Below are 26,589 nucleotides of genomic sequence, written 5' to 3'. Positions count from 1 at the left end.
ATCAGAATAAACAGGAAATACATAAACAGCATGAAAAAATAACTTCAGAAAACAAATAATATTACAGATGCTGTATGGGATCATCTGGACAAAAAAAGAAAAGAAAACATTACTACAGTCTATCACTATGTATAAATAAAAATGGAGGTCATACAAAATACTGACATTTGTCTAAAGAAGCCATTTATTGTACAGATATTTATACTATACATACAAGTCCTGTATTTTCATGTTATACCTTAATTAATGGGGTCATATTTTGCTAAACCCACTTTTATTAGTCTTTAGTACATTGATTTTTGTATTTGGACCCTAATAGTTCATAAAGTTTGAATTTGAACCCTCCAGGTGCTGCAAAGCTATCTTTATATTCATTTTTGCAAAAATTGAGCGGATTTCTATAACTCGTTTCAATTCCTGCTTAATTTGTTACATCTGTACCTAGTTAAGTCACAACATTTCACATATAAGGTCAAGACTTCCGACAAACATTTCTCCGAGTACGCCATAATTGTTTATCAGCAGCAGTGGTTGTAGTAAAAACTGAAAATATGTCCAAACTTTGAGCTGATTACCTAAAATGTTCAGTCGTTGGTTGTATTAACGAACACAAGTGGTTGAACGGGACAGAAAGCACGGTCAGCAACCTGGAGGGGGTGGGGCCTGAAGTGGCTCATTTGCATTTAAAGGGCCAGCACTCAAAATGACCTTTCAGGTGTCATTACTCAGAAATAGGGTTGAAGATGGACCTGTGGAGTTAAATTAATAAAGAATTCAGACCCAAACATAGCATTTACAGTTTATGTAGACCACAGGGAAATGTTTAAAAATGCATAATTCCATTTTAAAAAGCAAAATATCACTCATTTAAAAGATTTGAGAGATAAATATGCAGGCTCAATCAAAACCTGTGAAAACAAAGCTAAATGTGGCCTGGGGGGTTTTCACAGTAATGTATGTATGAGTAAAATTTGTGTTTAATCTAGATGCTGGTGACAACATTTCTTACAAATTGCAAAACACTCCTCCAATATTAAATGGTGGAAAATGTGGTGGAAATGGTTGTATGAAAATTTGTCTTAGTTTCATCCAGCTGTTTTTATGCAGGTGAACGGAGATGATTATTATGATGTAAATAATTCCTGTTAATTGAATTAAATGAATTAAAATAACTCTGATGGGACTGTTATGTAGATATTGTGACAGAACTAGATCCTGCTCTGATCAGACTTTTGCATCTGTCAGTGTCACCTACTGCACACTTTTTACTTTATGTATTATTATAGTTACTACTTTGTCATTTTTAGTCACTTTATTACATTTTTTTTTGTATTTTTTTATGCACATTGTCTAGTGCTGCTGTACATCTTAATTTCCCCCTTGTGGGATCAAAAAAGTGTATTTTATAGATTATTGTTTGTGTCTTTCTTGTTTAGTCAGTTTTATTCTTGTGCAACACGTGTGTGATTTCACTCCAAGTGCTATACAGTACAAATAAATGTCTTATTAAACGACTTCCTCACATACCATCGCTGTGTTTTCTTCCTCACACAGATGAACAGTCTCTCCAAACAAGTCGCCCAGCTCAGTCAGGAGTTGCAGGAAATTATATGTGTGCTCAAGCCCCTCCTCCAAACAGCACCGCAGCCACTCTTGATGACCATGATGCCAAATTTAACCCTGCCTCCCAGCAGTACCAGCCACCAATCTCCAAGCACCTGTCTAGTGGTGCCACCCCCTGCCACATCCAGCTCCCCACAGAGACCTGACACACATTCCCTGTTGGACAGTGGAGTCACAGAGGGTGTGGATTTGCCAGGATGCCTTCTCCCGACCACTCATTCACCAAAAAAGCCTAATTCTTCACCACCACCCAAAACCAAATCCCCAGGGAGTAACATTACGAGTCCCGCCCTCTCCAACCTTCCCTTGGCTGATGAGGGACCTTCAGTCCTTCAAAACCTCCACGTTTCGTCCTCTAATGGGACATTTCTGCCGTCTCTTCAGGACCAGCCTCTCCTGGCCTCTCACACTCCTTCACCCTCCCTCTCCTTCTCCATGTCCCTCTCCTCCTCGCCATCTCTTTCCCCCTGCCAAGGCCCCCACCCATCCCGACCCAGCAGCTGTGCAAGCAGAGTCCTGTTCCCCCAAATTCTCCCCCATCGTCCTCGACTGTCCTCCCACTGCTCAGCTCCCCCGTCGCTCACGTCCTCCCCAGGGGACTGTAGGCTGAGGCCCTCCCCTTCCGTTCCCCTCATATCCCCTACTTTCCCTTGTCCCTCTACATTCTCCCTGCCTGTTTCTTTAGACACTGGGAGGACAAGGCAGGGGGATACTCAGACTCCGCCTTGGTGTAACTCTCTGCTGCGTCAAGGGGAAACCAGACCTGTCAGTCAGCCAGAGGAGATGGAGATGCAAGTGAGAGGAGGACTGATAGACGAGACAAAGTCCTCCACAGAGCACATCAGCTTCATTGATGAAGAGTGACGCCTTTAAAACTGACATGAGTGAGAAATAACAAGTAGTAGAGAAGGAAGGGGATAGAGCAGGATATAAAAGAGATTGGATCATGAAATATAAAGGCTGTATGATGGAGAAAGATGCAACAGCGAGCAGCATGATGGTCCATTTCTTAAAGGATATGTCAGATGATGCGTCGCATAGTTAGATCTGACGGACAGGAACACACCTGGGTGGATGTGGCACCGACGAATCAGTAAGAACTGGTCTTTTTTGCAATGATCAACCACAGAACTATTATAGAACACAATTTTTTACAGTGTCAAGAGTCCAGTAGCACCAATTGATCCTTGCTATTGGGATGCAACAGGACCACAAAATGTCTTTGTAATACAGTAGGTCCCACCTCAGAGGTGATGATTTCTGGAGACATATTTAGCTTGTTCCAGCTAGCTGCACACACACTCACACACACACACACTTACACACCACTGCTATCAAACCCCAGTATGGATGTCTCCTCTTCTACAAAGGGCAGGTATTAACACACATATCTCAATGGGAAACATTGTTAAATAACTCACAAGCACTGGGACTGGGAATGTAAACTCCTCATTCAGTCTCAATCATATCAGGTCACCTCACTAGTTTGTTTCATCATTATTTTGAAATGGATGTAATAATAAACCTCCAGGCTAAAAGAGGTCAATACCCAGCTGACGTCAACCATCCTCTTAAACTCATATCCATACATGTACGGTTTTAGTGATTATTATTTTTACTGATGTTTATGTACACTAACTTTGCCTAAATGCATTAAGATGACAATTCTGCACATTTCAGTTCAATATTCCTTACGTTACTTCAAGTTTCATAGAAGACTGAATCCCAGCTCTCATTTGATCATATTGCCAGAGGGTCAAAAAGTGTTAATAATTGTTGTTAATAATTCAAGCCATTGCATTTCAGTTGTGTAACTTGAGTCAATCTCTCTGCAGGATTTTTATACAGTCCTTCCTGGATCACTGTTCTGCTCAAAGATCTGTTGTGAGTCACAGATTCTTGGCTGATGTTTTGACACAAAGTTTCCAAAACATCCACATAATGCCATCAGTTTTATAAAGAGCAGAGTCCCTCTTGCAACAAAACAAACCCCACATGACGCTGCCACTTCCATACTTCACAGTTGGGTTGGTGTTTGGGTTATAAAGACAAGTATATACTGTGTATTTTGCCCCTCTGAGAATGTGATAAATAGAAATTGCTGTTACTTTTAATGGAAGTAAAGGAATATATGTTGAATTGAAATGTTACAAAATTTAACTGAGTTTGAGTGCATTTAACCAAAGTATATATAGATTTCCGACCTCAAATGTAACACAATCACAAAGAATCAGTCAATATACAATCTATTAATATATGAAGATGTAATGTTTGATGTATAATTGATTTTTAGACCTGATAAATCAGACAGCATTTTCTTTCCCCTGTAAAAGGTTTCAAGTACACATTAACAGATATGCTTTTGTTTGGGCATAGACAGAATAGTTTAGGCTAGTGATTGGATACTCTACCAAAGACAAAAGCCAAATTTTTTGGAAAAAGGGGATTACTGACATCAAAAATGGTGTCCATCACTGTTTGTTGCCATCATTACTGTTTACAACCAGCCTACCAGATTGTACAGCAAACTCCCAGATAACTCCTGAGCTTTAGCCATCCAACCATTCGTGCCTTCTCCATACCAAGACAAACATCCCTATGGTCCTTCACCTGTTAAACTATAGGCAAGCATTTGGAATTCAATTTATTCAGAAAGCCATCAGTGTCACCAACAGGGAACATGTGCACCTTGATCTAAAACAGCTAAGTTGCTCATACCATGTATTTATTTTTGATGAAAGCAATGAGGAATTTGTGCACCAAAAGGTTCAACAGGAAAAAAAAAAAAAACAAAAAAACAAACAAAAAAAAAAAAGACTCCTACTTCATTCACAGGACACTGGATCTTTTGTGTAGCCTTCCCAATTCTTATGTAGCACACACACAAAGCACTTCTTGAACACCTATTTACCATCACCATTTAAACTACTTTTGCCAACAGTTGAAGTGCTTACAGCAGTCTAATTCTAAACCTTTATAGCCAGGCTGCATCAGTATGGAGGTCTTAAGGCTTCTGTACAATCATTTTTGTGGTGTTGAGATGCCGCTTTGTGCAGCATGGGTCCACCAGACATTACTTGTAATATAGACACTCAGATTTCCGGTTTCTATTTTCTGTAATATGAGTACTTCAAGGGACTACTCAAAGTCTTTACACACCAAAATACAAAGATTCGCTGAGCAGAATTCTCATCCATGTCTGTGGAGTTCTGATCCTGTGGGTTACTTTGGGGGGGTGGGGTGGGTGTATTGGGTACAAAAAGGGGTTTTAAATCAAATGCATGTCAGATTTCTTGCATGAGGAACGTGCCTGCTATTGCAATGTTGGGGGGGCTGAAAGCTACGGGAACAGACAAACTTCCTGCCCTATTGTTGGTTGTTGAGTTTCAGATGTATTTTATTAAAGACTGCTGTTACATAAAAATTTACCAGGATTACATACTGTACAACAATAAAAAGTGTTGTTTTCTAAGATCTCAGACTCCTGTGCCAATCCTATGAGCTGTGGTCTGTCAGTCAACTAGTGAGAGTCCACTGCAACTGCAGCCAACAAAGTAACAGAACAGTTACTAAAACTAATGAGACATTAGCACTTCTTGAAGTAACCCCACAATCTTGTCTTTATCCAGTTTACTAAGTGAAATAAAACTCTCAAGTTAAACAGGATTTTTCCTAACTGAGAAATAAGACACAACACATAATATCCTTCTTCAGGTCTGCATATATTTTCAATAGTAACATTCATTCTATCAGAGCTTCAGGAAGGTTTGAAATGTCAGATAACAACACTCAAGAAATATCCTGACAGGAGAAGAAATAATATATTAGAGGGATAAAACACGATGTAGCTCTTTACTCTGTTGCTATAGATGCACTTAGTGCCTTACCCTGCAGGGACCAGTCTCAAATTGTCTTTTATCCTCAAATCTACTCTGTCCTTGTTTGGTTCTCAAACACACTGAAGAAAATAAACGCTGGAGCTTGGAAAAATTTCACTTATCCCTTTTGACAAGCAGAAATAGAAGGGTGCTGCAAAGAATTCAGAAAAAATGAGAACATTTAGTTGTATTCAGTAGAAGTGTGAGGATACATGCATCCTCCGGTGTACACTGTGCACTCATGCCTGTTAATTAGATACCAGGTAGGTCAGAGTAAGTACTATCAACTCTGAAACTACATTTCCCATTGGGATTATAAGCACAAATTGACAGAAGTGACAGGCTCCAGTGTACGTAGAACCACAACAGTGAAGAAAAAAAAAAAAAAAGGAAATTATATTTCTTCAACCTATTCATCCCTATAGACCATGTTCAGTCAAATACATAGTTGCATCGGACCACAGTGGATTCACTCTACTGTGCCAAGAATCATGGATAAAAGAGGATGAATGAAACCCAACAGAGGGTCAGGGGAAAATAAAAATCCAAAAATATATATTTATGTTTATATTTATATATATTTATATATTTACGAGGTATGTATCCACAAAAAGAAAACACCCAAATTTTCAAAATAGGCAGTCTGTGTTTTTCCAAATATGTCCTTATTTGTGACACCTTAAGGAAACATTAATTAATTAAAAATTAAAAAAATAAAACCAGAAGGCTTTGCTGTCCAACAACTTGGCTCTTATCAGACCATGAAGTCCGAGTCTCTGAAAGCTGAGTCTCCTCTACCGGGAGTCCAAAAGCACCAAGGCTTCCTGCCGACAGGGCTGCTGCACTCAAAAAGAACAAAAAAACAAAACAAAACAAAACAAAAAACAAAACAAAAGAGCAAATTTCAAATCACAAAGTCCCACAAGGAAAAAGTTCACTTCATTGTTGAGGGAAAAAAAAGAAAGAAAAAAAGAGTGAAATCCTCCTAACCGTTGATTTCCCAACAACCACGGTCTCAGAGTCTCCAGGGTGAAAGTTTGGAGTGAGCTCAAGTTTTGAGGCTGGGTTAAGGTGGTGATATCAGGTGGTGGGTGAGCTGAAGGGAGGCCGGCCACAGTTCCAAAAAGGGTGTCATTGTGCAACAAAACAAACTTCAAGATTAAACAAAACATAAAACAAAAGAACCAACTGCAGGTGTCCTCCCAACAACTGATAGGCTGGTAGTAGAGGATCTCTCCCCACTGTAGTCACGCTAGGTACTGCTGCATTGCCGTCTTTGCCCTACAAAACAATAGCAAAAAAATCAGATCAGATCACCCTGCCAAATGTTTACTGAGGACAAAATGGGAATGAGGTTTTGCTCTTCTGGCCCACCTGTCACTGAGGTTGGGGTCAGAGGCCTGGGTGAGTTTGTGCAAGATGTCCACAAAGCCCATTTCCCTCAGCTTGTCCTGACGCTCCTGAGAACCTAATAGTGTGTATTGTAGCAGAGATAAAAGTTACTTAAGAGGTTTCACACCTGAAGTTTGTTTGCTTTGGTCTGAATTATCTGAGAAATCATTCAATTTGTAGCATTTCCTCTTTTTTCGGTTTATTTTCATGTCGAGAAAAATCCAAACTAAATGCATGTTTACATCTTTCCACACTCATTCACTTTGCCTCTCGATCAGATGTTCGAAGGATGGTGCAGGAAAATAAACGCCAGAAAAAGTGTTACGGACTATTGAAAATTTTTGTGTGAGACTCATTCATCAACTAGCTTCTAACACACAAGCTGTTAGCGTTTGTACGCTCTGCTATATCCCAGAATGTAAAACAGACTTTGCTTAGGAGCCATTCAGCTTTAAGTTGTGGACAAAAGCTGGTAGTTGGGTCAGATTTACAGGGTGGGGAAGCAAAATTTACAATGAACATTTAGTTGTTTTTTCTCAGCAGGCACTATGTCAATTGTTTTGAAACCAAACATATATTGATGTCATAATCATACCCAACACTATTATCCATACCTTTTCAGAAACTTTTGCCCATATGAGTAATCAGGAAAGCTAACGTCAAAGAGTGTGTGATTTGCTGAATGCACTCGTCACACCAAAGGAGATTTCAAAAATAGTTGGAGTGTCCATAAAGACTGTTTATAATGTAAAGAAGAGAATGACTATGAGCAAAACTATTACGAGAAAGTCTGGAAGATACTCTTAAAGAAGAATGGGAGAAGTTGTCACCCGAATATTTGAGGAACACTTGCGCAAGTTTCAGGAAGCATGTGAAGGCAGTTATTGAGAAAGAAGGAGGACACATAGAATAAAAACATTTTCTATTATGTCAATTTTCTTGTGGCAAATAAATTCTCATGACTTTCAATAAACTAATTGGTCATACACTGTCTTTCAATCCCTGCCTCAAAATATTGTCAATTTTGCTTCCCCACCCTGTAGATAAGGCTCCCGCCAGATATTAACCACACCTAGACCACATCCTCTTATACTGTCAGCTGCTTTGGTCGACATCTGAATGAAATTAATGTGTTCAAACCTAAAAGAACTGCACCACTTAACCAGACTAAAACATCCACTTTTACCTTCCAACTGCTCTCATTATTTATAGTAACTACATGAACACGTCTGAGTACCAAAACTATGTACAGAAAATACTGAGCGTAGAAACAATTCCATTTTTAGTCTAGCAGATTTTTTTTTTAATGTACATCTTTATGCAGTGACCCTGGTACTAAATGACCAGCATTATGGTAGCGTCTCACTCATCTTTAATTCATAAAAATGATCTCTCTTGACTATTTTCCACCCTAATGTCATACATGGACCTTCCTCCTTTCCCTGAACCCAGCCTCTCTGTCCACCTCTGGGACATGTCACTTACCATCTTCCTCATTCCAGATAAGGTTTGAGATGCAGAACGTGGCAGCAAGCTGCAGCTTCACATTCGAATGCCCCTGCAGAAAAAGAGGAAAGTCTGACAATTAGTGGAGATAAAAAGACACAGCAACTGTAACTCTATCAGCAGTACAGGGTACCAATGATACAAATACATCTAGGCTACAATCAATATAATATGGTAGAAGAAAACAAACTGCACCATGTAGTATTTGATTTTCTGGAGCATGTCATCATTAGTCATGATGAGTTCCTTGGCTGTGTTGCCATCAGCAATGTTAGCTAGAATACACAATGTCTAAAGGACAAGAAAAGAGAGTTATGTTTAGTTGTGATTCAGATAAAAAAAAAAAAAAGGCTAACTGATTCCGTTTGATTTGCTTTTCCTTTTTTCAACATATGGGTTTACACAACTTAACAAGCCTATCTGAACACAGATAGAAGACAGAGCTGTCAGTTATAATCTTACTCCAAACAGCAGGTTCTTTGTAAGATTGAGATTTTTTTTTTTTTAACCTAACTAAATAAAGAACATGTCCAAGTTTGAAGCAGAGAATATGCTCACCTGCTCTTTGACCTCAATGCTGTGTTCTGCTTCCAGGATTAAGGTCACTGCCTGCATGATCTGCTTTCCATGGGAACTCATGATCTGGTCTATGTGCTGATAACATGTGAGGCAAGAACAAGCAGGAGTAAATCAGTACACATACTCTATTTTGGACATCTGAAGAGCTTCAATACATTTTATAAATTAAATAAATAAATCAACAAGTATATACACCACATACTCAGACAGTTGTTTTAGCTACAAGTGAGAGAGTTAAAGGCTGCAATAACCAAATGGAACAAAACAGATCGTATTCCCTAATGATTTCATCACTGTGTTATTGTGTGTGTGTATGTGCATGAGTCTCACTGGGCGTGTTGACAGTAGATTACGCAGCAAACCCAGAGTCTTCATCAATACATTGGTGTCCGGGTCTGACAACAAGCGAAACAACTGTTCTGTACCCAAACATCGAACAATCTCCACTTTCACCTTCTGATCTGCTTGGAAAGCCATGTTCTTAAGACAGACACACAAACAAAAATGAAAAAAAAAAGAAAATTATTTGATTAAGTTGTTTTGAAGTATAAAAAGGAGGCAATGAAAATGAGGCATAAAATGTTCTTCTTACCATTAGTGCCCAGATTCCATTGACCCTCAGTGCAGGACTGTCACTCTGGGTCAGACTGCATAGTAATTCTATTACCCCTGATTCCAGGATGGGCTGTGGACAAACAGAAAGGAATTGTTTCAGTATAAAAGGAATATAATCCATGCGTAATCTCATGTATATATGTGTGTATGTGTACCTCTTTGCTGGGTGAAAACTCCAGCAGTAGGTTGCATAGTGTAGAAGAGGCCATTACCAGGACTTCATCTGGGGCATTCTGCAACAGCTATGTACAACAGAAACTACAATGTTACTTTTTTTAAAATCACAAGATTAAAAAAAAACAAAAACTTATAACTTAAATTGAATTAGTCATTTTATTGTGAAAGTTATTTTCAAAACTTCATTTAACAGAGAAAACAAAAACAACAAGAAAAGCACTCTGAGAGTGCAGACCTCCGCCAACACAGCCCCCCCCCCTCCGATCACCACCAAAATTTAATCATTTCTTCCTTGTGCCAGTATCAACATTTCCTGAAAATCTGTCCATAACTTTTTGAGTTATCTTGCTAACAAACAAACAAAATGCACTCAAACACACACATACACAAAAAAAAAAAAACCTGGCGGAGGTAAAAATCTGCACCCATCCTCAGCCTCCATTTCCTTCCCATACCCACTAAACTAACCCACCCATATACTAAACAAGTTCTACCAGTGCACAAATGCAGAAAGTATATTGAGTATTTTACAAAACTCTAATGACCTTCATGAGAGGTTTCCACACTGCATGGTCATGGAAGCTGGTCCTAAGCTGCTGCACTGATCGTGAAAGACTGTGAAGACACCTTGCCAAAAAAAAAAAAAAAAAAGGATGACAACAATCAATATCAGGAGGATATTGGAGGATACAGGAGGAAGTCTGAAGAAAGGTGTTTGAACTTTTGAATTGTGTATTTTCAAAATGTAGCTTGCTCAAACTGTTTTTCCAGGATCTCCCACCCTACCTTTAACTGAACAAACTGCATTATGCAATTTTTTTTATTTCTTTGTCCACTAATACTTATTCATCAGGAAATGCTGAAATAAGCTGTTATGGTACCTGACAGCAGCCAGACGGACTTTGATGCTGGATTCTGATAGACCACTGACTATCCTGTCCATCATGTTCTCAGTTTCTGTAATCTGAAAAACCAAGAGGCTGTGCATTATAAACACAGGCATGCACCATTATTTACAATATGCATATAACACACAAAGCATGAAAGGTCACCTTTTTTCGAATATCCTCGTCATTGGAGCCTAATGAGGCGTAAAGTTTGAAAGCAGCTTGTCTCAGCTCATGTGCATGTTTCAGATCATGGTCCAGCTGGACAGGACGGGTAGAAAGTCAACCAGTGTAAAATGTCAAGAAAAAAGAACTTTGATTAGATAAAGAAGATAGAGAATCACATTCTAAGCATCTGTTTTCACTTAATATCAGTAAATGGAGATCTATTACATGTACAAGTGACTTCTTTCAGAGTGCGAATGTGAGTGCGAATGAATAATGGGTCAATAATGTAAAGCGCTTTGGGTTTCTAGAAAACCACTATATAAATCCAATCCATTATTATTATTATTATTATTATTACTATTCTTTCACTTACAGTGACTTCTTTCAGAGGTACATTTGATATCTGGGACATAGTACTTTGGAGACTCTGTGCTATTAAAAGTGGCTGTGTATAAATCATCAAAGTAAGGAGTATTAATATTTATTTTAAAAGTATTTATTAAAACTGTCCTACTTAAGGGCCGTAAAAGAAACTCCTACATAGACATGGTTACACAATAAAACTGTTTATCATTTATGTGTCTGGGATTTTTTGAGCAAAACAGAAGTTACGGCTTGTTGATGGAGATATGCTTACTCTGACCTCTTCTGTGATTAATGTCATAAAAATTAGAACGCATTAGTATCAAAGCATCGTCTTGACTAATAAATCTTATGAGTTTACATAAACAAGAGAGAAAAATAAAGCTGGTCTACAGCAACAAGACTGATTCTCAGCTAGCTCACTGTTGTCTGGTTCTGAAATGGATTTTGGATCTAGGGGCTCAAGCATGTACTGTATGACATGAACAATAAAACTGCTAAACACAGCATACATTTTTCAGGTTGTAGTGGCGGGACAAGATGTGGCTTCTGCAAAATGGCTAAAATAGTTATTAAGCCACTTTCCTGTGGTGTGACAATTAATATTTACACAAACTGTGAGAACTACAGTTGTGAAATACTATTTTAACCTTATATTGGCATATAATCACTGTCAGGCTGATAAAGCCGAGTAACTAAGATCATATTCATACCCTCTTGATGTCAGTGATAGCAGACACAGAGCTGGGGTACTTGAAGTAGTCAGCTAACATGGACACCAGATGGTCAGTGGTGCTGGCAATCCTCTGCAGTTCCACATCAGGTTCCATCAGGTAGGCTAGTGTCTCCGCACCCTCTACTCGCTCCTCCAGCAGGTGCTCTTTGCTGCACATTCGCACCAGGCATGGCAAAGTCTAGATGAAAAATATGAAGTTATATTCACTCTACAGAAATAACACCATAGTTACTATAACATTATCTGAGCTGCACTGACAAAGCTCTTAGAAAAGCCAGACCTTTAGGACTATGCAGCTGTCATCTGTCCTGATGGCACCTGCTCGACACATGTATGTTAAACTGAAAGGAGGCCACAGAGAGAGACAGCAATTAAGAAAATAAGACATTTTTGAAAAAATGAAATTAATCTCCAAAGTTTTATGTCACTCACCATTTGGCTGCTGTTAGCTGCATTTCAATGGGTTGATCCCTTTGCATCATTCTGACAAATACCTGAGAGAGCAGCTCACCGTCCACCAGCACTAGCAACACAAATATAAATAAGCCACGATGAGTTAAAATTAATATAATGTAGAGAGAAAAAGAGAGGAGAACTCACCATTCACTAGTGTCATGGAGACCTGAGTGTTCTCATAGGCCAGCACTGAGAAACACTTTAACGCCTGCATCCGGACCTAGAGAGTCAACAGTTAGAGAAAACATTTCAGTGCAGCTGTGACAGAGTTTTACATATGTGCAATATTGGTGCACAGGAAAATAATTAAGAAATGTCATCATCAACTTGGTTATTAAAAACTTACACAGAAAGCCTCATTTACCTTATAAGAGGGGGAGATAAGCAGAGGAGCAATGTTCTGGATGGCGCCGTGGTTGAAAAGAACCGTCTGGTGCTCTGGGGTCTAAAGAAAATGCACTTCTTATCAACAATGAACCTTGGAATGCCTTAGTGTGATGCGCTTTACCGTGTTTGTGCGGAACCATGCACTAACAAATACCTTACAACAGTGGGAGAAGATCTGTGTGATGTACTCTTGTGTTCTTTGTGAGCGGCTCAGTAGAGACATTAGGTGGGGAATCACAGTGGAGTCCTAAGAACACATTTAATGTCAAAACTGAAATCTTAAGCGCTTACTTGACCAGTATAAAATGCAATTAGAGGTCAAGTGTCACTATTTCTAAACGCATAAAGTTAAATACTGACAACACTATGGATAACTGCCGATGATCACAGCTATAATTTATGATTAGAATAGCACTAAAATGCATAAGATGTTTACAGAGCATTTAGAGTGACGCACAGTGTAAAGCAGCTGCACAGGGGTGACTGGACTGATGAAAACCGTTCTGAGACATCGAAGACAAGCTTCAATGAAGATCAGGTCTGGACACAACAAACCTGCAAGCACAAAAAAAAGGTACTGTTAAGGTCTGCCTCTCTTTGTGCCACCAAAGATGATCTTGTCCTCTACAGTAAGGGCTTTCATGAATGAGCGTAGGGGTGTGCTCTGACCTTGGAGAAGAGCAGGGATGATGTGACAGTCCACCAGGGACTTGATGTTGTTTTCGGTGCCCATGGCTAGGCTGCCCAGAACTACAGCACATTCTGTTCGTAGCTCTAGACTGGATGAGCTCTGCTGAAGCAGGTATAATAACCTGGGAAAAAAATAAGCACACAAGTTTGCTGTTAGGGATACCAATAACCTGTAAAGTTCAGGTGGATGATGTTTCTGCACCCCTTTGACCTCAAAACAAGCATATTTCCATACTCCATCAATGCAACTTTTGAGTTTCACTGTGCAGAATGATGTCTACACACCATAGATTTTTTAAATACAAGCAAACATGACACCAAATTTTGCAAAGTGGGGGAAAAAATGCAAATTACATAAATTTACATAAACTGTCTTGGTGTAAATAAACTAGGTCATGTAATATCATCAGGAGATGACAGTGTAGCTGACATCAGACATTGCTATAATAAACATAGAAGAACATCTAAAGAATTCCAATGCCATGTTATATCTATATTGGCTGTTACATTTTTTTTTGTCACAGCTCAGGCTAAGCAATAATTCGGTCTCCTCATCAGTCCACACTGCCCGCTGTACCAGTCATGCTTTAGCACTTAATCTGAATATTTTGGAAGACACAATATTGATGCCAATCATCAAATCTTAGGTAATCAATGATGTGATAAAAATCTTCGCTACATGTGAATTTTTTAAAGATCTTTTCAGTTCTCCTTTACGTGCATTTACTATTATTATTTTTTAAAAGGCAAAAATATTATATATATATTCAATCATTCATTTTGAATGTCTCCCTTGGGAATGAATAAAGCATATCTGATCTTATTATCTTATTCCAAACCATGAAGTCCTGGAGAGGGTCGAGTGGGTGCTAAAGTCTATCCTGGCTACCAGTGGGTAAAGGGGGAGGGTACACCCTGGACATGTCACCAGGTCATTGCTAATATATGCATATGATCAACCATAGCAGTGTGGGGAACTGAAAAGCCAATTAATGGCCCAAAACAATCCACTTCTTGAGGATATTTTGACAGTTTGTAATTAGACCAGTAGTAAAACAATATCAGAAACAAATTGCAACTTAAGTAAGGAAGTTTTTATTTTGTTGTACAATGGGAGTTAAAGGGATCTTTAAGTTTATCTTTTGACTGTTTGCACTTTAGTCAGTTTTATTTATAGCCAGTGTGTACTTTGTTTACTTATTTATTTTTTTTATTTTCATATGGTATTTTTACTGGATATACATGGATAGCATTAACTCAATACTTGTGTACCTTCAAATGTTTATTATTATAAAAAGGTCAAAAACTGAAATGGGAAGAAAAGTGGAAGACAGTGCTAGGAAAATGCATTAAGACATACCTCGGAACAGCTCCAAGGACAATTAGATTTGCTTTCTGCTTGTTGTTTCCGATGACGGCATTCTTCATGTCACTGTGAAGTCCAACATATAAACACTTAAGACAACCTTCTTGGCCATGTAGTGAAAGCAACATGAAAACATATTTTCCAAGCAATACCACAGGCTGAGAAGTGATACGATTCTGTAGTAGATTAACAAAGATTAAGTACACCGAATAAATAAATTACACTCTAGGTGCTCCTAGAGAATAGTCTGAGGTAATACCCTGTTTAGATATTTTAAAAAGAACGAACCAGCAAAGAAAATGAGTTATATCATGTGGTGGTTATAAGGGCACCAGACAGAAACAGGTCAGCAAGGAAACATCTCAAAATAGGCACACGGAAGGTTTACTTCAAGTGTGTGTGCTACATATTCTCATAGAACACAGCATATGCCTGCAAACTCATATTATTCACAGCTTTTTCCATGAAGAGTTTCCTCTGCCCTACAAGTGCCCCAGATGATATCAAATAGCAGGTGAGCAAGGCAAGTGGAAAAGTACAGCTGGAGCAGGCAGTCAAGAAAGGTAGGTACTGGGCTAGTGAAGCAGTAACCAGAGTCTCTTCAGAAGTTAAAAATAAAGATGAAATAGTCAGAGTCCAGGTTACCAGAGTAGAGAGTGAGGGAGGGGGAGAGAGAGAGAGAAACAGAGTCGCCAAGTCACACGGGACAGTGAAATATATTTCAGATCATCCCATGGAAGTCTGAGCATAACCATAACGAACATGCTTCCAGAGAAACAACATAATCACTGTTTCTTTGACACAAAACTCTAAGCATGATATCCATAATAATGTATGGTTTTTGCCGACCATAGTCTAGTCTCTGTGTAAGACACCTTAGAAACACTAAAAAACCCCAAAATAAATAAAAAATAAAATTTAACTCGCATAACCAATACATTACCTCATAAATAGCACATGCTTCCAATATACAAGTCAGCCACCTGACAGAAAAGTCTGCAATACTGAAACTCTGCATATCCCCTCCTTGCCTCCATTTCGGAAAAGGTAAATTCTGTTGCATAATGCTGAACTTACATGACTCCCTGCAGTACTTTCTGTGGGTCGGGGTCGAACAGTCGGTCCACATAATGACGACTGGTGGCAGTGACTTCCTGCAAGGGGATGAGACACAATGGACTCATAAGTGGCAATACATTCAGTAAATCAGGTTTATCCTTTTTCCTCATCCACATTCTAGATAATAACAGATCAGCATTGTTAATTGTAAGAACAAATAAAAACTGAAAAATATGACAAAACCTCTCTTGATAACATTTCTGAAATAGACTGACTTCAGCAAGCATTTAAAAAAAAAAAAAACTACAACTGTGGCAGAATCAGTTGGATGCAAATCAAACAAGTGTTTGCTTATTTATTTATTTTTATTAACTAAGCAGTTGCATCCATTGCATTACATTACAACACAGTGGCACATGAAGCAACCATGCCAAGAACCGACATCCGTGGCTGCATGTGACAGCATAAAGCTTTGTTTATGATGGTTTCAACTAGAACTTTCCCTATGACCCCAGAGGAGTCCACAAGCCAGTGTCAGGCTCTTCATGTTCTCACCCAGCTGACAGCTGACCCAGCTTCTGCTGCCAACATTGCCGAGGTGATGCAAGGCACACTACCGGCATAAACCTGTTATGGCAAATTTCTTATGCAAAATACACATAGGCGGCGTTGATTATGAAAATAATACTGTATATTAAACAAATACAGCTCAAATTCCCCATAATGGGCGACAATGGAGCTATGGTATTAAAAGGGGTAACCTTGACCTAATAAAATACAAGCTTCCCCATTATCTTAGCATACCAAGAAACAAAACCTCGTGTCTGAATAGAGCTACCTTACGTGGGGGCGTTTCACTGTGGCAAACCTGGGGATACTCGTTTTCGCAACAGTTAACCTTATACAAGTGAGTTACACTTGACAGCCACTGTCAACACCATATTAAACTTCATCCTGTTAGCATGGCTAACCTACCAAATCAGCAACTCTTCCAGAGCTAAAAGGAACCAGTAAATTGTATTAGCTAGCCTCGCTAACATAGCCAATGCTGTGTGTAGCTATCGGTACTGAGAGGTAGCCTTAGGCTAGCTAGCTTAATTACGCTAAGTTTGCTAAAGTAATTAGCGAGCTACAGCGGTTAAGAAGAAAGACTTTTGGTTGATTACACTGATAAGATTATTTGTGCACCTTACTCTACTGTGCATTATAACCTCACTGAACGCTTAAGAATTTTAAAAGAACATTTAAAAACATTTCCCTTAGCAGTTAGCTGCTAACTCATTCCCAGTGACACTGACAGCTATGTCGTATGTTTGATTTTACGACTTGCAAACGCCGACGGATTTGAATGAAGAACGGTCTTCTGTATCCCTTGACATGTTTAGAATGTCCCCGCCCGCCTGGTAGAGCTCCTGCTTTAAACCATTCGCACCAACATCAACCTAGATGGACCGCTACAGTGCAAACTTAGCTTGTAGGCTAACAGATGGTATAAACCCTTCATAGCATTAAAGCCCTTTGCTTGGCAAGGCTACTCAAGTCACACTAACCACTCACTGCAGGAGTAAGTATACTGAAAGTCTGACAATGTTACTGGAAACTATGACACTCACAGATAGCACACTGATGCGGAGAGGGGCCTCCAACAAGCACGCCATCTCTCTTCCCCCGATCGAGCGCCCCAATCGGCGCAGCACTTTGCAGACACTCCGCCCCCCAGAGCAGCTGTGAGTGGCTTTTAAAAAGTAACTACGGCTCAGTCACGCAACTCTTCCGTGGCGTTGCTGCAAAAATAAGTAACTGTATTTCTCTCAGTGTTCATTTATATTCGCTAACGATAGATATAACAAAAATAACGCCGCTAACTTGGCAAGCTGAGTGACAGTGGATTTGTCCATGGAGTAAATTTTGTTTATAACTGTGACGTAGCTTATATCTTCTTGATGGTTAGATTCGACACTTGACTTACTGATACCATGCAATAAATATAAAATTATCAGAAATGCACATATGTGGATTAATGCACATAAAAATATATATTTATGGAGCAATATACACACAACTTTAATCCATCAAATTTGTCAGTAAATTTGTTGTTGAATCTGCTGTAGGCGATCAAAAAGGATTTTTCCCACGTTTGTATCGTACTGCGCATGCCCGGCTGCTGGTAGGTGCGTGGTGGGAAAATTCATTCAGTCGTAGATTTGAAAACATTTACTATAAACATGAATTTTAGGGTCAGACTGTAATTTAGCCACGTATAACAGTGAGCAGACACATTCACCAGTTATCACCCATCACCGTAAGTACTCGTTTACAATATTTCTTTTGTAATGTGTGGGGAAATGCATTTCATATGTTATCGCTCGGTTCTTTTCGACAAGTTCCAGTTATCAGTATTCCTTTGACCCTCTTATGTGGTGTAGGCCATGTTGTCTACTAAATCTTAAGTTTGGTATTTAACGTAAGTTGTTACATTGTCAGTGGTGAATTGTAATTGGACATTGCTACACTGAGTACGCTTGGCAAGATATAAAGGCCTCGTGGAAACCCGTATTACTTAGAATGCCATCTTGCAACAATAATTATCACATAAAAACTGGCAACCCTAGGTTTGATCAAAAAACAACACACGGGGGTCACATTCCTGCCCCCTTATGCCATTGTTGCTGTTTCTTACTTATATGTCTCTTTGAATTTCACTTACAGAAACCTAACATTAAATCTCCAAATTTGGGTACTTGTGTCTCGCATTTTCTCTGTTCTGTCATGACCCTTTTGAGTAAGACAAGCATGGTCAATCATTTTAACTTTGTGTTGTGTCCTTACGGACCCCCCAAAAGGTAAAAATAAAATAAAAACTAAACCACGGTGTGATTCTCCTCCCATCAGCAGCTTGCTTATTTGTGCAACATGAAGATTGCAGTAGAAGGCTGTTGTCATGGCGAGCTGGACAAGATATATGAGACAATTGAATATCTGGAGAAGAGGGAAGGGGTGAAAGTGGACCTGTTACTTTGCTGTGGAGACTTTCAAGCAGTGCGAAATGAAGGAGACATGAAGTGCATGGCAGTACCGGCCAAGTACAGAACGATGCAGACCTTTTACAAGTTAGTTCTCTGTTTTATTTATGTATGTATGTATTTATTTTCAGTGTAATATTTGTGTGAAAACTTTAAAATGTTTACTGACCCAATTGTAGATATTATTCTGGAGAAAAGAAGGCTCCAATCCTTACCATCTTCGTTGGAGGGAACCATGAGGCCTCCAACCACCTGCAGGAACTGCCTTATGGAGGCTGGGTGGCACCCAACATTTATTATCTGGGTAGATTTCAGTAGATAATAGACCTGAACATTTTCTAAATCGGTTTCTATGTATTTTACGTTTTGACTTTACCATATAATTATAGGTTATGCTGGTGTTGTTCGCTACAAAGGGATTCGAATTGGGGGGTTATCTGGAATCTTTAAGTCTCGTGACTACAGAAAGGGTGAGTTTTTGTTTAAATAAATTACACTATTTGCACAATGCAGTATATTAACAAGAATTATATGTTCTCGAAGGTCACCATGAATTCCCTCCATATAATCCTGATACTCTGCGAAGTGTTTACCACATAAGAAATATTGAGGTATTCAAGCTGAAGCAGGTAAATACAATAGCTTTATGTTCTATAACACACACCTAAAAAAAGATGGTTTCTTTCTCTATCTAAACAATATAACTTTAATGACATGTTCATGAATTAAAATTTCCACTTAGATCCAGATGCCTATTGACATTTTCATGAGTCATGACTGGCCTCGTGGAATCTATCACTATGGAAGTACAGGTGAACTCCTACGAAAGAAGAAATTTCTGCGTCAGGAAGTTGAGTCAAATACTCTGGGGAGTCCTGCTGCTGAAGAGCTTCTAGCTCACCTCCAGCCCAACTACTGGTTCTCTGCACATCTTCATGTGAAATTTGCTGCCCTTATGCAGCATTCGGTAAGAAGGCTAATACATTTTAAGTCACATTTACATTAAATAAATAATTTAAGTGTTAAATCAATGTGCCAGTATGTTGTTGCCAACCTGTAAAATGCTTTTTTTTTCTTTCAGCCTAAAAGTAATGCTAGTCCACGTGTAACCAAATTCCTCTCTCTGGATAAGTGTCTACCCTATAGGGAATTCTTACAGGTGAGGAAAAAAGTTGAATAAACTATGGTATACCGTATTTTAGTTGTGAGGAAAGTTCTAAGCAATGATTTGTGCTTTGTGCTGTAGATTGTGGATGTTCCAGAGAGGTCAGGTTCATCTGAAGGTCTGGAATATGACCCAGAGTGGCTTGCTATTCTGAAGGCCACCAACAGTCTACAGAGGACCACCCCTCATCCCTGGAACCCCCCCGAGAATAATGGCCTGCATGAACGGTACAGAGATAAGCAGACATTATACACTTTACATTATGCACTGTAATTTACAGGAAAATGCAGATAAATAATAGTTGCTATACGTTTTAATGTGAATATTAAATTGTAAGATGTATCAGTACAAACTACAAACCATTCAAAACAATGTTTGAACGGTGAAATAAGAATGCTTTATGCTTGTAGCAGTAAAATAGCTATGACATCACACCAATGGCACCTTTTTAATCAGGCAAACATTTAAACCCATGAAAACATTTCTTTATGTTCTGTTTTTTTTTTTTTTAAAGCATGACATAAAGGACATACTTTATAAGGTATCAAACAGTTGTTTACCTTTTATGTGGAAATCCTAATTTCCACTAAGACATTATATTAGAGAGACATTTTAATGTATTGCAGTGATAACAATGAATAGATAAAGCTGAGTGGAGTCCACTGAGTAATTTGCCATTATTAGCTTTGTCTTAAAAATGTCAGGTATTGGAAAAAATCCTTCCTAAAGTCCAGTCTGCACATTTCTTGTTTTGGTGAAATTGGCCTTCAAGCAGTGATCTATCAGTCAGCTCTAAATACTTTCTGAAATTCTACTTAAAAATAACCAAAATCTGTAAGATCTATCAGAATCACAGTTACATCATATCATCTCCACTGGTCAGTTTGATGCTCATGTTTTTAACATAGTTTTGGGTTTAAAATATATAGCTTCTAGGTTTAGATTTTTGTTCACGGTGTCTTAAAAAATGTTCTCTGTCAGATGGGACTTCACAGCTTCAGAAGAAGATATGATGCAGGTGATAGAGGATCTCAGCGGTGAACTTGCCATTCCAGACAACTTTAGCCAGACTGTACCAGCCTATGATCCTGCAAAGCCCCAGCCTCATACCAGCCCAAGCTGTAACACCAACCCACAGACAACAGAGCTGTGTGCCACATTAGGTCTCACAGACATCTATGCCCAGGTTGGACAGGGAGGTGATGAACTCAACAGGAGTCAGGGCAGTACCAGAGGGGAGGTGGGAAATGATGATGACGAAGATGGCCACAGTGTAGGAAGTGTGGATGAGCCAAGCGAGTACCCAACAGACACTTCAGGACTGTCAAACTCATATAATCCTGATGAGATCACAATTGAGGATGAGTGGGAGGAAGAGGAGGGAGAGGAAGTTAAGAGTGAGGTTCAAAACAGGTCTGATTCGAAAGAGGGAAATAAACCATCTGATTTACCTGTAGGTGAAATCCACACTCCTAGCCGCATGCTTCTTCCAGAGCCAAAGTCTAAAACCTCACCCACTCACTTAAGTTACCTAATGGATTTGCCACCTCCCTCCCACTCTACCCCAGCACCAACCCATTCTCCATCTGGCCCAGAAAGGGAAGGACTAGGGGAGGGTAGTAATGATGAGGTTTCACCTGTACGTATCCTAAAACGTACAAGTGATGAGACTGGGAATGCTGGGAGTAGAGGCAAAGCACCCATGATCAAACGCAGGAACCAGCTTATCTACACAGCAGTGGATGATGATGAGAATGAGGATTAGGGGTGAGGCTCAGATAAGGAAAAGGGTGAGGACTCTATGCCACTCTGTAATGTTTTTTTTTTTTTTTTTTACTAAGTGTACAGCTCTTTGTATGAATTGGTAAGATTTAATATTTTTGAACATTAATTTATGATTTCCCGGCCTACTTCTTTTATACAGCTACAGGATGATTTAAATGTCTAAAAGCAGAGTGTACACAACAAATGAAATTTATTTTATATAAACAGGTTATCATATCCATTAGTAACAATTGGATGGTCTTAAGGTTTTATATTTCAGTCTAACTACAAGTATTTTATAAATCTTTTTTTTTTTTAGTTCTGTGGTCGAGGTCTTTTTTTACATAATGTAAAACAATGACCATGATTAAAGAGGTTTCTTTACAAACACACACATTTATGTGTTTGTCTTAATTTTTCTGGGGAATAAGAAGTAATCTTTCGATGTGCCAATTACAGCTTAATTGAACACTATTGTAACTTCAATTATGAGTAAATAAAGAATAAGAGCAAAAATACTGTTTATGGTAAACCAATGAGCTGTTTCTGTACAGTTAATTTAGCTTATGTACTTATCTTTTATCATTATTTGTAATATGGTTGTGAATCTGCAAATAAAGCACATTTCCAGACACAAGTATTTGTTTAAACCAATAAGATTTATAACATTGATTTAGAGTCCTTAAATGATCCATTCCAGGTTCACAAGTGTGCTCTGATGAAATCAACATACACTTTCATTGAAATTAAGACAATAATATATAACATACAGTGTATTTGACAAGATCTCTTTACATCCGTACAGAGCCAGTACAGTATAGCCTAATAACTGGATGCCATGTTATTGTTTCATAGTATAAGCCAATGTCAGGAGGATGGTTCTCCTGCACTTTGCCTATGAAGCACACACATAAAGAAAGCCAAGACATGACTCACAGAAAAATAAAACTGGGAATAGGCACTTCTGATTTTGTGTTTTCATCAATTCTTTCATCATTTTCTTCAGCCAAGCCTTTGACACTAACCACTCACACAATTAAAACCATTTATAGTCACCACAAGTTCATATTCACCAACAACTTTGCCCTTGGACAAGGGACAGATGAGGGACACACCAAACACATGATGGGCAGATGCTCTCCTACAGGGCATGGAGATTTATTACAAGTCTTTTTTTTTTTTTTTTGCTTTTCATTCTGTTCCTTGTTTGACAAATTGAAAATAGGTTTTAACAGTTCACTTACACTGGTACTAGCAGCAGATATTTCTACTTGGGCACAGCCATACACGTTACTGCAATTATAATTAGCCCCATCACTCATTTTAAATTATTAAATTCAGATGACACTTATTCATTAATAAATGGGACTAAACAAGCACTGTAGTCCATGTGCATTTTTTTTCCTTTGGGTTTGAGAAATGTGGTTGCTGCTATGGAACTGTTAATACTTTAAATGTGCACATTTGAGCTACAGACTGTTATGTTAAGTATGGCTCCTTATGAATCTTCAAGAAAACAGCATAAGGGATACTTAACTACAGCAACTTAAATAAATTCACAATCTGTTGACCTCTAAATGCTTCTTCAATGTAAGATTGCCAATCATGTATGAACAACACACATTACTTTAACAATTTCTACTTCACATACTGAGTTTGAGTGTCAGTGGAAGGGATGTCTTGACAGTTAATACACAATCTAATTCGTGTGGTGAACTGTGCCATTGATCTTGTCTTATATGGGCCAGTGAAAGTAAGGAACATCAAAGCGGGACAGAAAGAAATTAAAATTTACAGAATCATTCCATGGAGGTGGCATTATTAACAGCAGGATTTCATTGATTTGGAAATAAAAAAGAAAAAGCAAGCAGGTGCAAGCTCTGACAAGGGAATACAGTCCAAACATTTGGCTTTTTTATTTAATGTCTTGGCCTTTTTCTTGGATTCATTCTTTGCCATTCATTAGCATGTGCTGCTTAGTTTGTGCATTTTTATGCAATCAAACAGGGCTGTAAATAAAATTATGCAAGGCAGAAAGAACAGAAGAAAATTTACAATTAGTGCTAAATACTACATCAGGTTTGTCACCGTGTTCCACATTCTTTATTTTCCTCCCCTTCATTTCAGTCTTTGCCTGTACTTCTGTGTAATTTCCAAAAGCAGTTTTGGGTGAAGAGACACATATCTTTCTGTTGTTGTATCTCTGCTGTCTTCTTTATCTCCTAATTAACTCTTGTCTGAATTTCTGTTTGAGGACTGAGAAATGAACAGAGGGAGACGGAAAGGATGTTTCACATCCACCCATGTAAGATGTTTGAAGGAGACAAGATGGTTGACGGGCTGCAGTGATGTGGATGGTGGAGTACAGCTGTGTGAATACAGATGTCTAGTTTCCACCACAGCAAGCTCGGGTAGAGTGGGCATCTGGGTCCTGGAGGTTGACTCCCCGATGTCGTGCTGCATGTGTAGGGTTTTGGGTGTCTGTTTTTGGCATCTTTTTTGCTGAATTACGTGGACAAAATTAAGTATTTTAACATTAATTTCATATAGGTTATCATACAGGTTATTAAGTAAGATCCATGAAAATTCATGAGAAACATTTGAAGTGTAGATATCTCAACACTCTTAAGAAACCATTGCTTGAATCACAGCTGCTTCATAGAGTCAGACTCACATTGACTTCAAAAATAAAAACCTAAGTTGGGTTATTTCAAAATCAGGGTATACTTACCGATTGCCAGGAAGAGTTCATTGACGTTCATGGCCGTCTTGGCAGAGGTCTCCATAAAGAGTAAGCCAGTGTCTTCAGCATAAGTCTGAGCCTCCTGTCCCGCAATGTCATTAAAACAATATTTTAGAAAATAGCTCCTGAATGCAGCCTTATATATACATATGCAAAGATGCTGGACAAAAGCATGATACCTCATACTCTACTAGTCTCTTCTCTGCCAGGTCAGCCTTGTTCCCAGCCAGGGCAATGACAATGTTAGGGCTGGCCTGTCTCTGCAGCTCCTTAACCCAGGCCTTGGCTCTCTCAAAAGTTTCCTACATACATACAGAATCAAAGTCAGGTAAACCACCCATGAAAACACACATGTATATCTTCGGAAATTATGAATGACTATTTGTAAAAGGTTAAACTGCGTCAAACATTAACAAGTCATTAATAAATCAGCTTGCTTATACCATACCGGCTTGGTGATATCAAAGACCACAATGGCAGCCTGAGCTCCCCGGTAGTACATAGGAGCCAAGCTATGGTACCGCTCTTGTCCTGCAGTGTCCCATATCTCAAACTTCACTGTGGTATCATCTAGACACACTGACTGAGCCAAGAACGCAGCTGGAGAAAAGGTACATATGAACCGATTACCAAGTGTTCATAGATCCTTTCATCACTCTCCCACTATGTTGCAGTCATCCAACTTTCAGAATCCTCTTATCCAACATATAAATGAAAATATTACGGTCTAACTTCCTATCCAAACACTTTTCAGTTTCAAGTCCTCACCTCCTATAGTTGTCTCCTGGAACTCATCAAATTGTCCCTTCACAAAACGAAGCACCAGGCTAGACTTTCCCACAGCCATGTCACCCAGCAGCACTAACTTGAACTGGCAGATCTTGGTCTGTGGTAGTGTGCCGTTGGAGCGGCCTCCACTCCCTCTGGAGCTCATACTGACCAGAGTAGGAGACAGCAGGGGGGCTGGGCCTCCTCCCTGGGGTGGAGACGGGGGATTCTGTGAGATCAGTCACTTGTCAGCCCTGCTGCCCAGGTCAAGTCTCACTGATGAAGTCTTGACCTGTGTTGTCTCCGTCTGGATTCAACTGTAAACAAGTGACAAATTTTTTTAAGGCTGGGATTTGTTTGGTGCAAGATTACATCACACCTACCTCACATGCACTTCTTTATATCTTGAGACAACAAAAGCCTGTAAGAGATTTCTAAATATTTGGATTGCATATGAATTGTTCCGGTTCAGAATTAGAATTACATGATAAAAATCCATTGCCTTTCATTTGCTTGACTTAAATTACTAAGTATTAATTGCTTGTCTGGAAGATACTGCTCAATCCTACATGTGTAACATTACCATGCAATAATACTTCAGTTTAAAAGGGATGCAGCACCCAAAACTGCTGTGTACCACCTCACTGACAACATGCTGAACACCCATCACTGCAGCAAATTAATCGTTTCAGACATTACACACTGCTCAACAAAATATGAGGATATAAAATAAGAGGAGACTAAACACATGGCAGGTGGCATTACAGCACTGCGACACTTTTACCATTAACAGCTTACTCCCCTCTGTATTGTTATCAGATCACCAGCCCTTATCTTGCGTTTATGTGCTAACGGGACACCGCTCCGACCATTTAGGTCGGACGACACAACTGATCTAAACCTTAATGTTTCGACGCCCAATTCGTAACATTAGCCGTCAAAACGGATAACATATCATTACCAATCAGAACAGAAGAAAATAGTCACCGTATATAATGTCGTTTCAGCAGGGCAGGTACAGCAGACTTAACTGTTGACAATTTCGCTATCAGCTGGTAAAAGAAAATGTGAACACTTCCTGTAAACTGGCGCAGGCGCACTAAGTGTCGCATTGTCAACCCTGGGAAGAAAAGAAGAACCGCATTCCCCAACGATGAAGCTTTAGGGAACTATCTTTACATATTTATCTCACAAAATATTTGTTTACTGAGATAACATTAGTTCGAATGTGGGTTTCAGCCAAT

At 39.0% G+C, this 26,589-nt stretch overlaps 4 protein-coding genes across 7 annotated transcripts in view; 2 read left to right on the top strand and 2 right to left on the bottom strand.

The window, feature by feature from the left end:
- kcnh3 (potassium voltage-gated channel, subfamily H (eag-related), member 3) overlaps positions 1-6,349 on the top strand; it is a 223,431-nt gene extending 217,082 nt beyond the window's left edge. The window contains exon 15 of the mRNA XM_030124968.1: positions 1,555-6,349. Within this exon, the coding sequence (XP_029980828.1) occupies positions 1,555-2,487 (933 nt within the window). The 3' untranslated portion in view covers positions 2,488-6,349. The remainder of the gene's footprint in view (positions 1-1,554) is intronic.
- Positions 5,003-17,787, bottom strand: armc8 (armadillo repeat containing 8). Of its 2 annotated transcripts, none has more exons than XM_030124970.1 (23): positions 17,496-17,787; positions 15,901-15,977; positions 14,818-14,889; positions 13,437-13,579; positions 13,225-13,322; positions 12,922-13,014; positions 12,745-12,825; positions 12,525-12,600; positions 12,357-12,447; positions 12,205-12,265; positions 11,902-12,102; positions 10,823-10,918; positions 10,652-10,734; positions 10,316-10,397; positions 9,749-9,835; positions 9,571-9,663; positions 9,309-9,458; positions 8,958-9,053; positions 8,595-8,690; positions 8,379-8,451; positions 6,876-6,969; positions 5,175-6,782; positions 5,003-5,132 (listed from the first exon to the last, which is right to left on the bottom strand). In XM_030124970.1, the coding sequence occupies exons 1-22, from the start codon at positions 17,538-17,540 to the stop codon at positions 6,749-6,751; spliced, it is 2,022 nt and encodes a 673-aa protein (XP_029980830.1). In that variant the 5' UTR covers positions 17,541-17,787; the 3' UTR covers positions 5,003-5,132; positions 5,175-6,748. The 2 variants fall into 2 exon arrangements, with proteins under 2 accessions (XP_029980830.1, XP_029980831.1); XM_030124971.1 differs by lacking the exon at positions 5,003-5,132 and having other exon boundaries at positions 5,325-6,340; positions 6,492-6,782.
- Positions 17,788-18,039: 252 nt separating this feature from the next.
- On the top strand, positions 18,040-22,228 carry dbr1 (debranching RNA lariats 1). 2 transcript variants are annotated; one of them, XM_030124974.1, is made up of 9 exons: positions 18,040-18,184; positions 18,778-18,992; positions 19,085-19,209; positions 19,295-19,375; positions 19,449-19,534; positions 19,648-19,872; positions 19,987-20,064; positions 20,152-20,297; positions 21,052-22,228. In XM_030124974.1, the coding sequence occupies exons 2-9, from the start codon at positions 18,796-18,798 to the stop codon at positions 21,833-21,835; spliced, it is 1,722 nt and encodes a 573-aa protein (XP_029980834.1). In that variant the 5' UTR covers positions 18,040-18,184; positions 18,778-18,795; the 3' UTR covers positions 21,836-22,228. The 2 variants fall into 2 exon arrangements, with proteins under 2 accessions (XP_029980834.1, XP_029980833.1); XM_030124973.1 differs by having other exon boundaries at positions 18,775-18,992.
- A 773-nt stretch (positions 22,229-23,001) lies between these two features.
- On the bottom strand, positions 23,002-26,431 carry rab5b (RAB5B, member RAS oncogene family). Of its 2 annotated transcripts, none has more exons than XM_030124977.1 (6): positions 26,333-26,431; positions 25,346-25,662; positions 25,026-25,177; positions 24,757-24,879; positions 24,566-24,659; positions 23,002-24,336 (listed from the first exon to the last, which is right to left on the bottom strand). In XM_030124977.1, exons 2-6 carry the CDS (start codon positions 25,509-25,511, stop codon positions 24,221-24,223), a joined length of 651 nt encoding a protein of 216 aa, XP_029980837.1. In that variant the 5' UTR covers positions 25,512-25,662; positions 26,333-26,431; the 3' UTR covers positions 23,002-24,220. The 2 variants fall into 2 exon arrangements, with proteins under 2 accessions (XP_029980837.1, XP_029980838.1); XM_030124978.1 differs by lacking the exon at positions 26,333-26,431 and adding an exon at positions 26,307-26,324.
- Positions 26,432-26,589: the final 158 nt, after the last annotated feature.

This window comes from Sphaeramia orbicularis, chromosome 21, assembly GCF_902148855.1.
Source record: "Sphaeramia orbicularis chromosome 21, fSphaOr1.1, whole genome shotgun sequence".
Lineage (NCBI taxonomy): Eukaryota > Metazoa > Chordata > Actinopteri > Kurtiformes > Apogonidae > Sphaeramia > Sphaeramia orbicularis.
This window is presented reverse-complemented; position numbering and strand designations above follow the sequence as displayed.

Excerpts from the sequence above, each read along its gene's own strand:
- armc8 (XM_030124970.1), bottom strand. The coding sequence starts at position 17,540 with ATGGCGTGCTTGTTGGAGGCCCCTCTCCGCATCAGTGTGCTATCT. Across the intron at positions 13,580-14,817 it reads GTCCTTGGAGCTGTTCCGAG|GTTATTATACCTGCTTCAGC; the intron begins GTATGTCTTAAT and ends TTTTTTTCCCAG. Across the intron at positions 12,266-12,356 it reads CAGCTAACAGCAGCCAAATG|TTTAACATACATGTGTCGAG; the intron begins GTGAGTGACATA and ends GCCTCCTTTCAG.
- dbr1 (XM_030124974.1), top strand. The coding sequence starts at position 18,796 with ATGAAGATTGCAGTAGAAGGCTGTTGTCATGGCGAGCTGGACAAGATA. Across the intron at positions 18,993-19,084 it reads ACGATGCAGACCTTTTACAA|ATATTATTCTGGAGAAAAGA; the intron begins GTTAGTTCTCTG and ends ACCCAATTGTAG. Across the intron at positions 20,065-20,151 it reads CCTATAGGGAATTCTTACAG|ATTGTGGATGTTCCAGAGAG; the intron begins GTGAGGAAAAAA and ends TTTGTGCTGTAG.
- rab5b (XM_030124977.1), bottom strand. The coding sequence starts at position 25,511 with ATGAGCTCCAGAGGGAGTGGAGGCCGCTCCAACGGCACACTACCACAG. Across the intron at positions 24,660-24,756 it reads AGAGACTAGTAGAGTATGAG|GAGGCTCAGACTTATGCTGA; the intron begins GTATCATGCTTT and ends ATTGCGGGACAG. Across the intron at positions 24,337-24,565 it reads TGAACTCTTCCTGGCAATCG|CAAAAAAGATGCCAAAAACA; the intron begins GTAAGTATACCC and ends CACGTAATTCAG.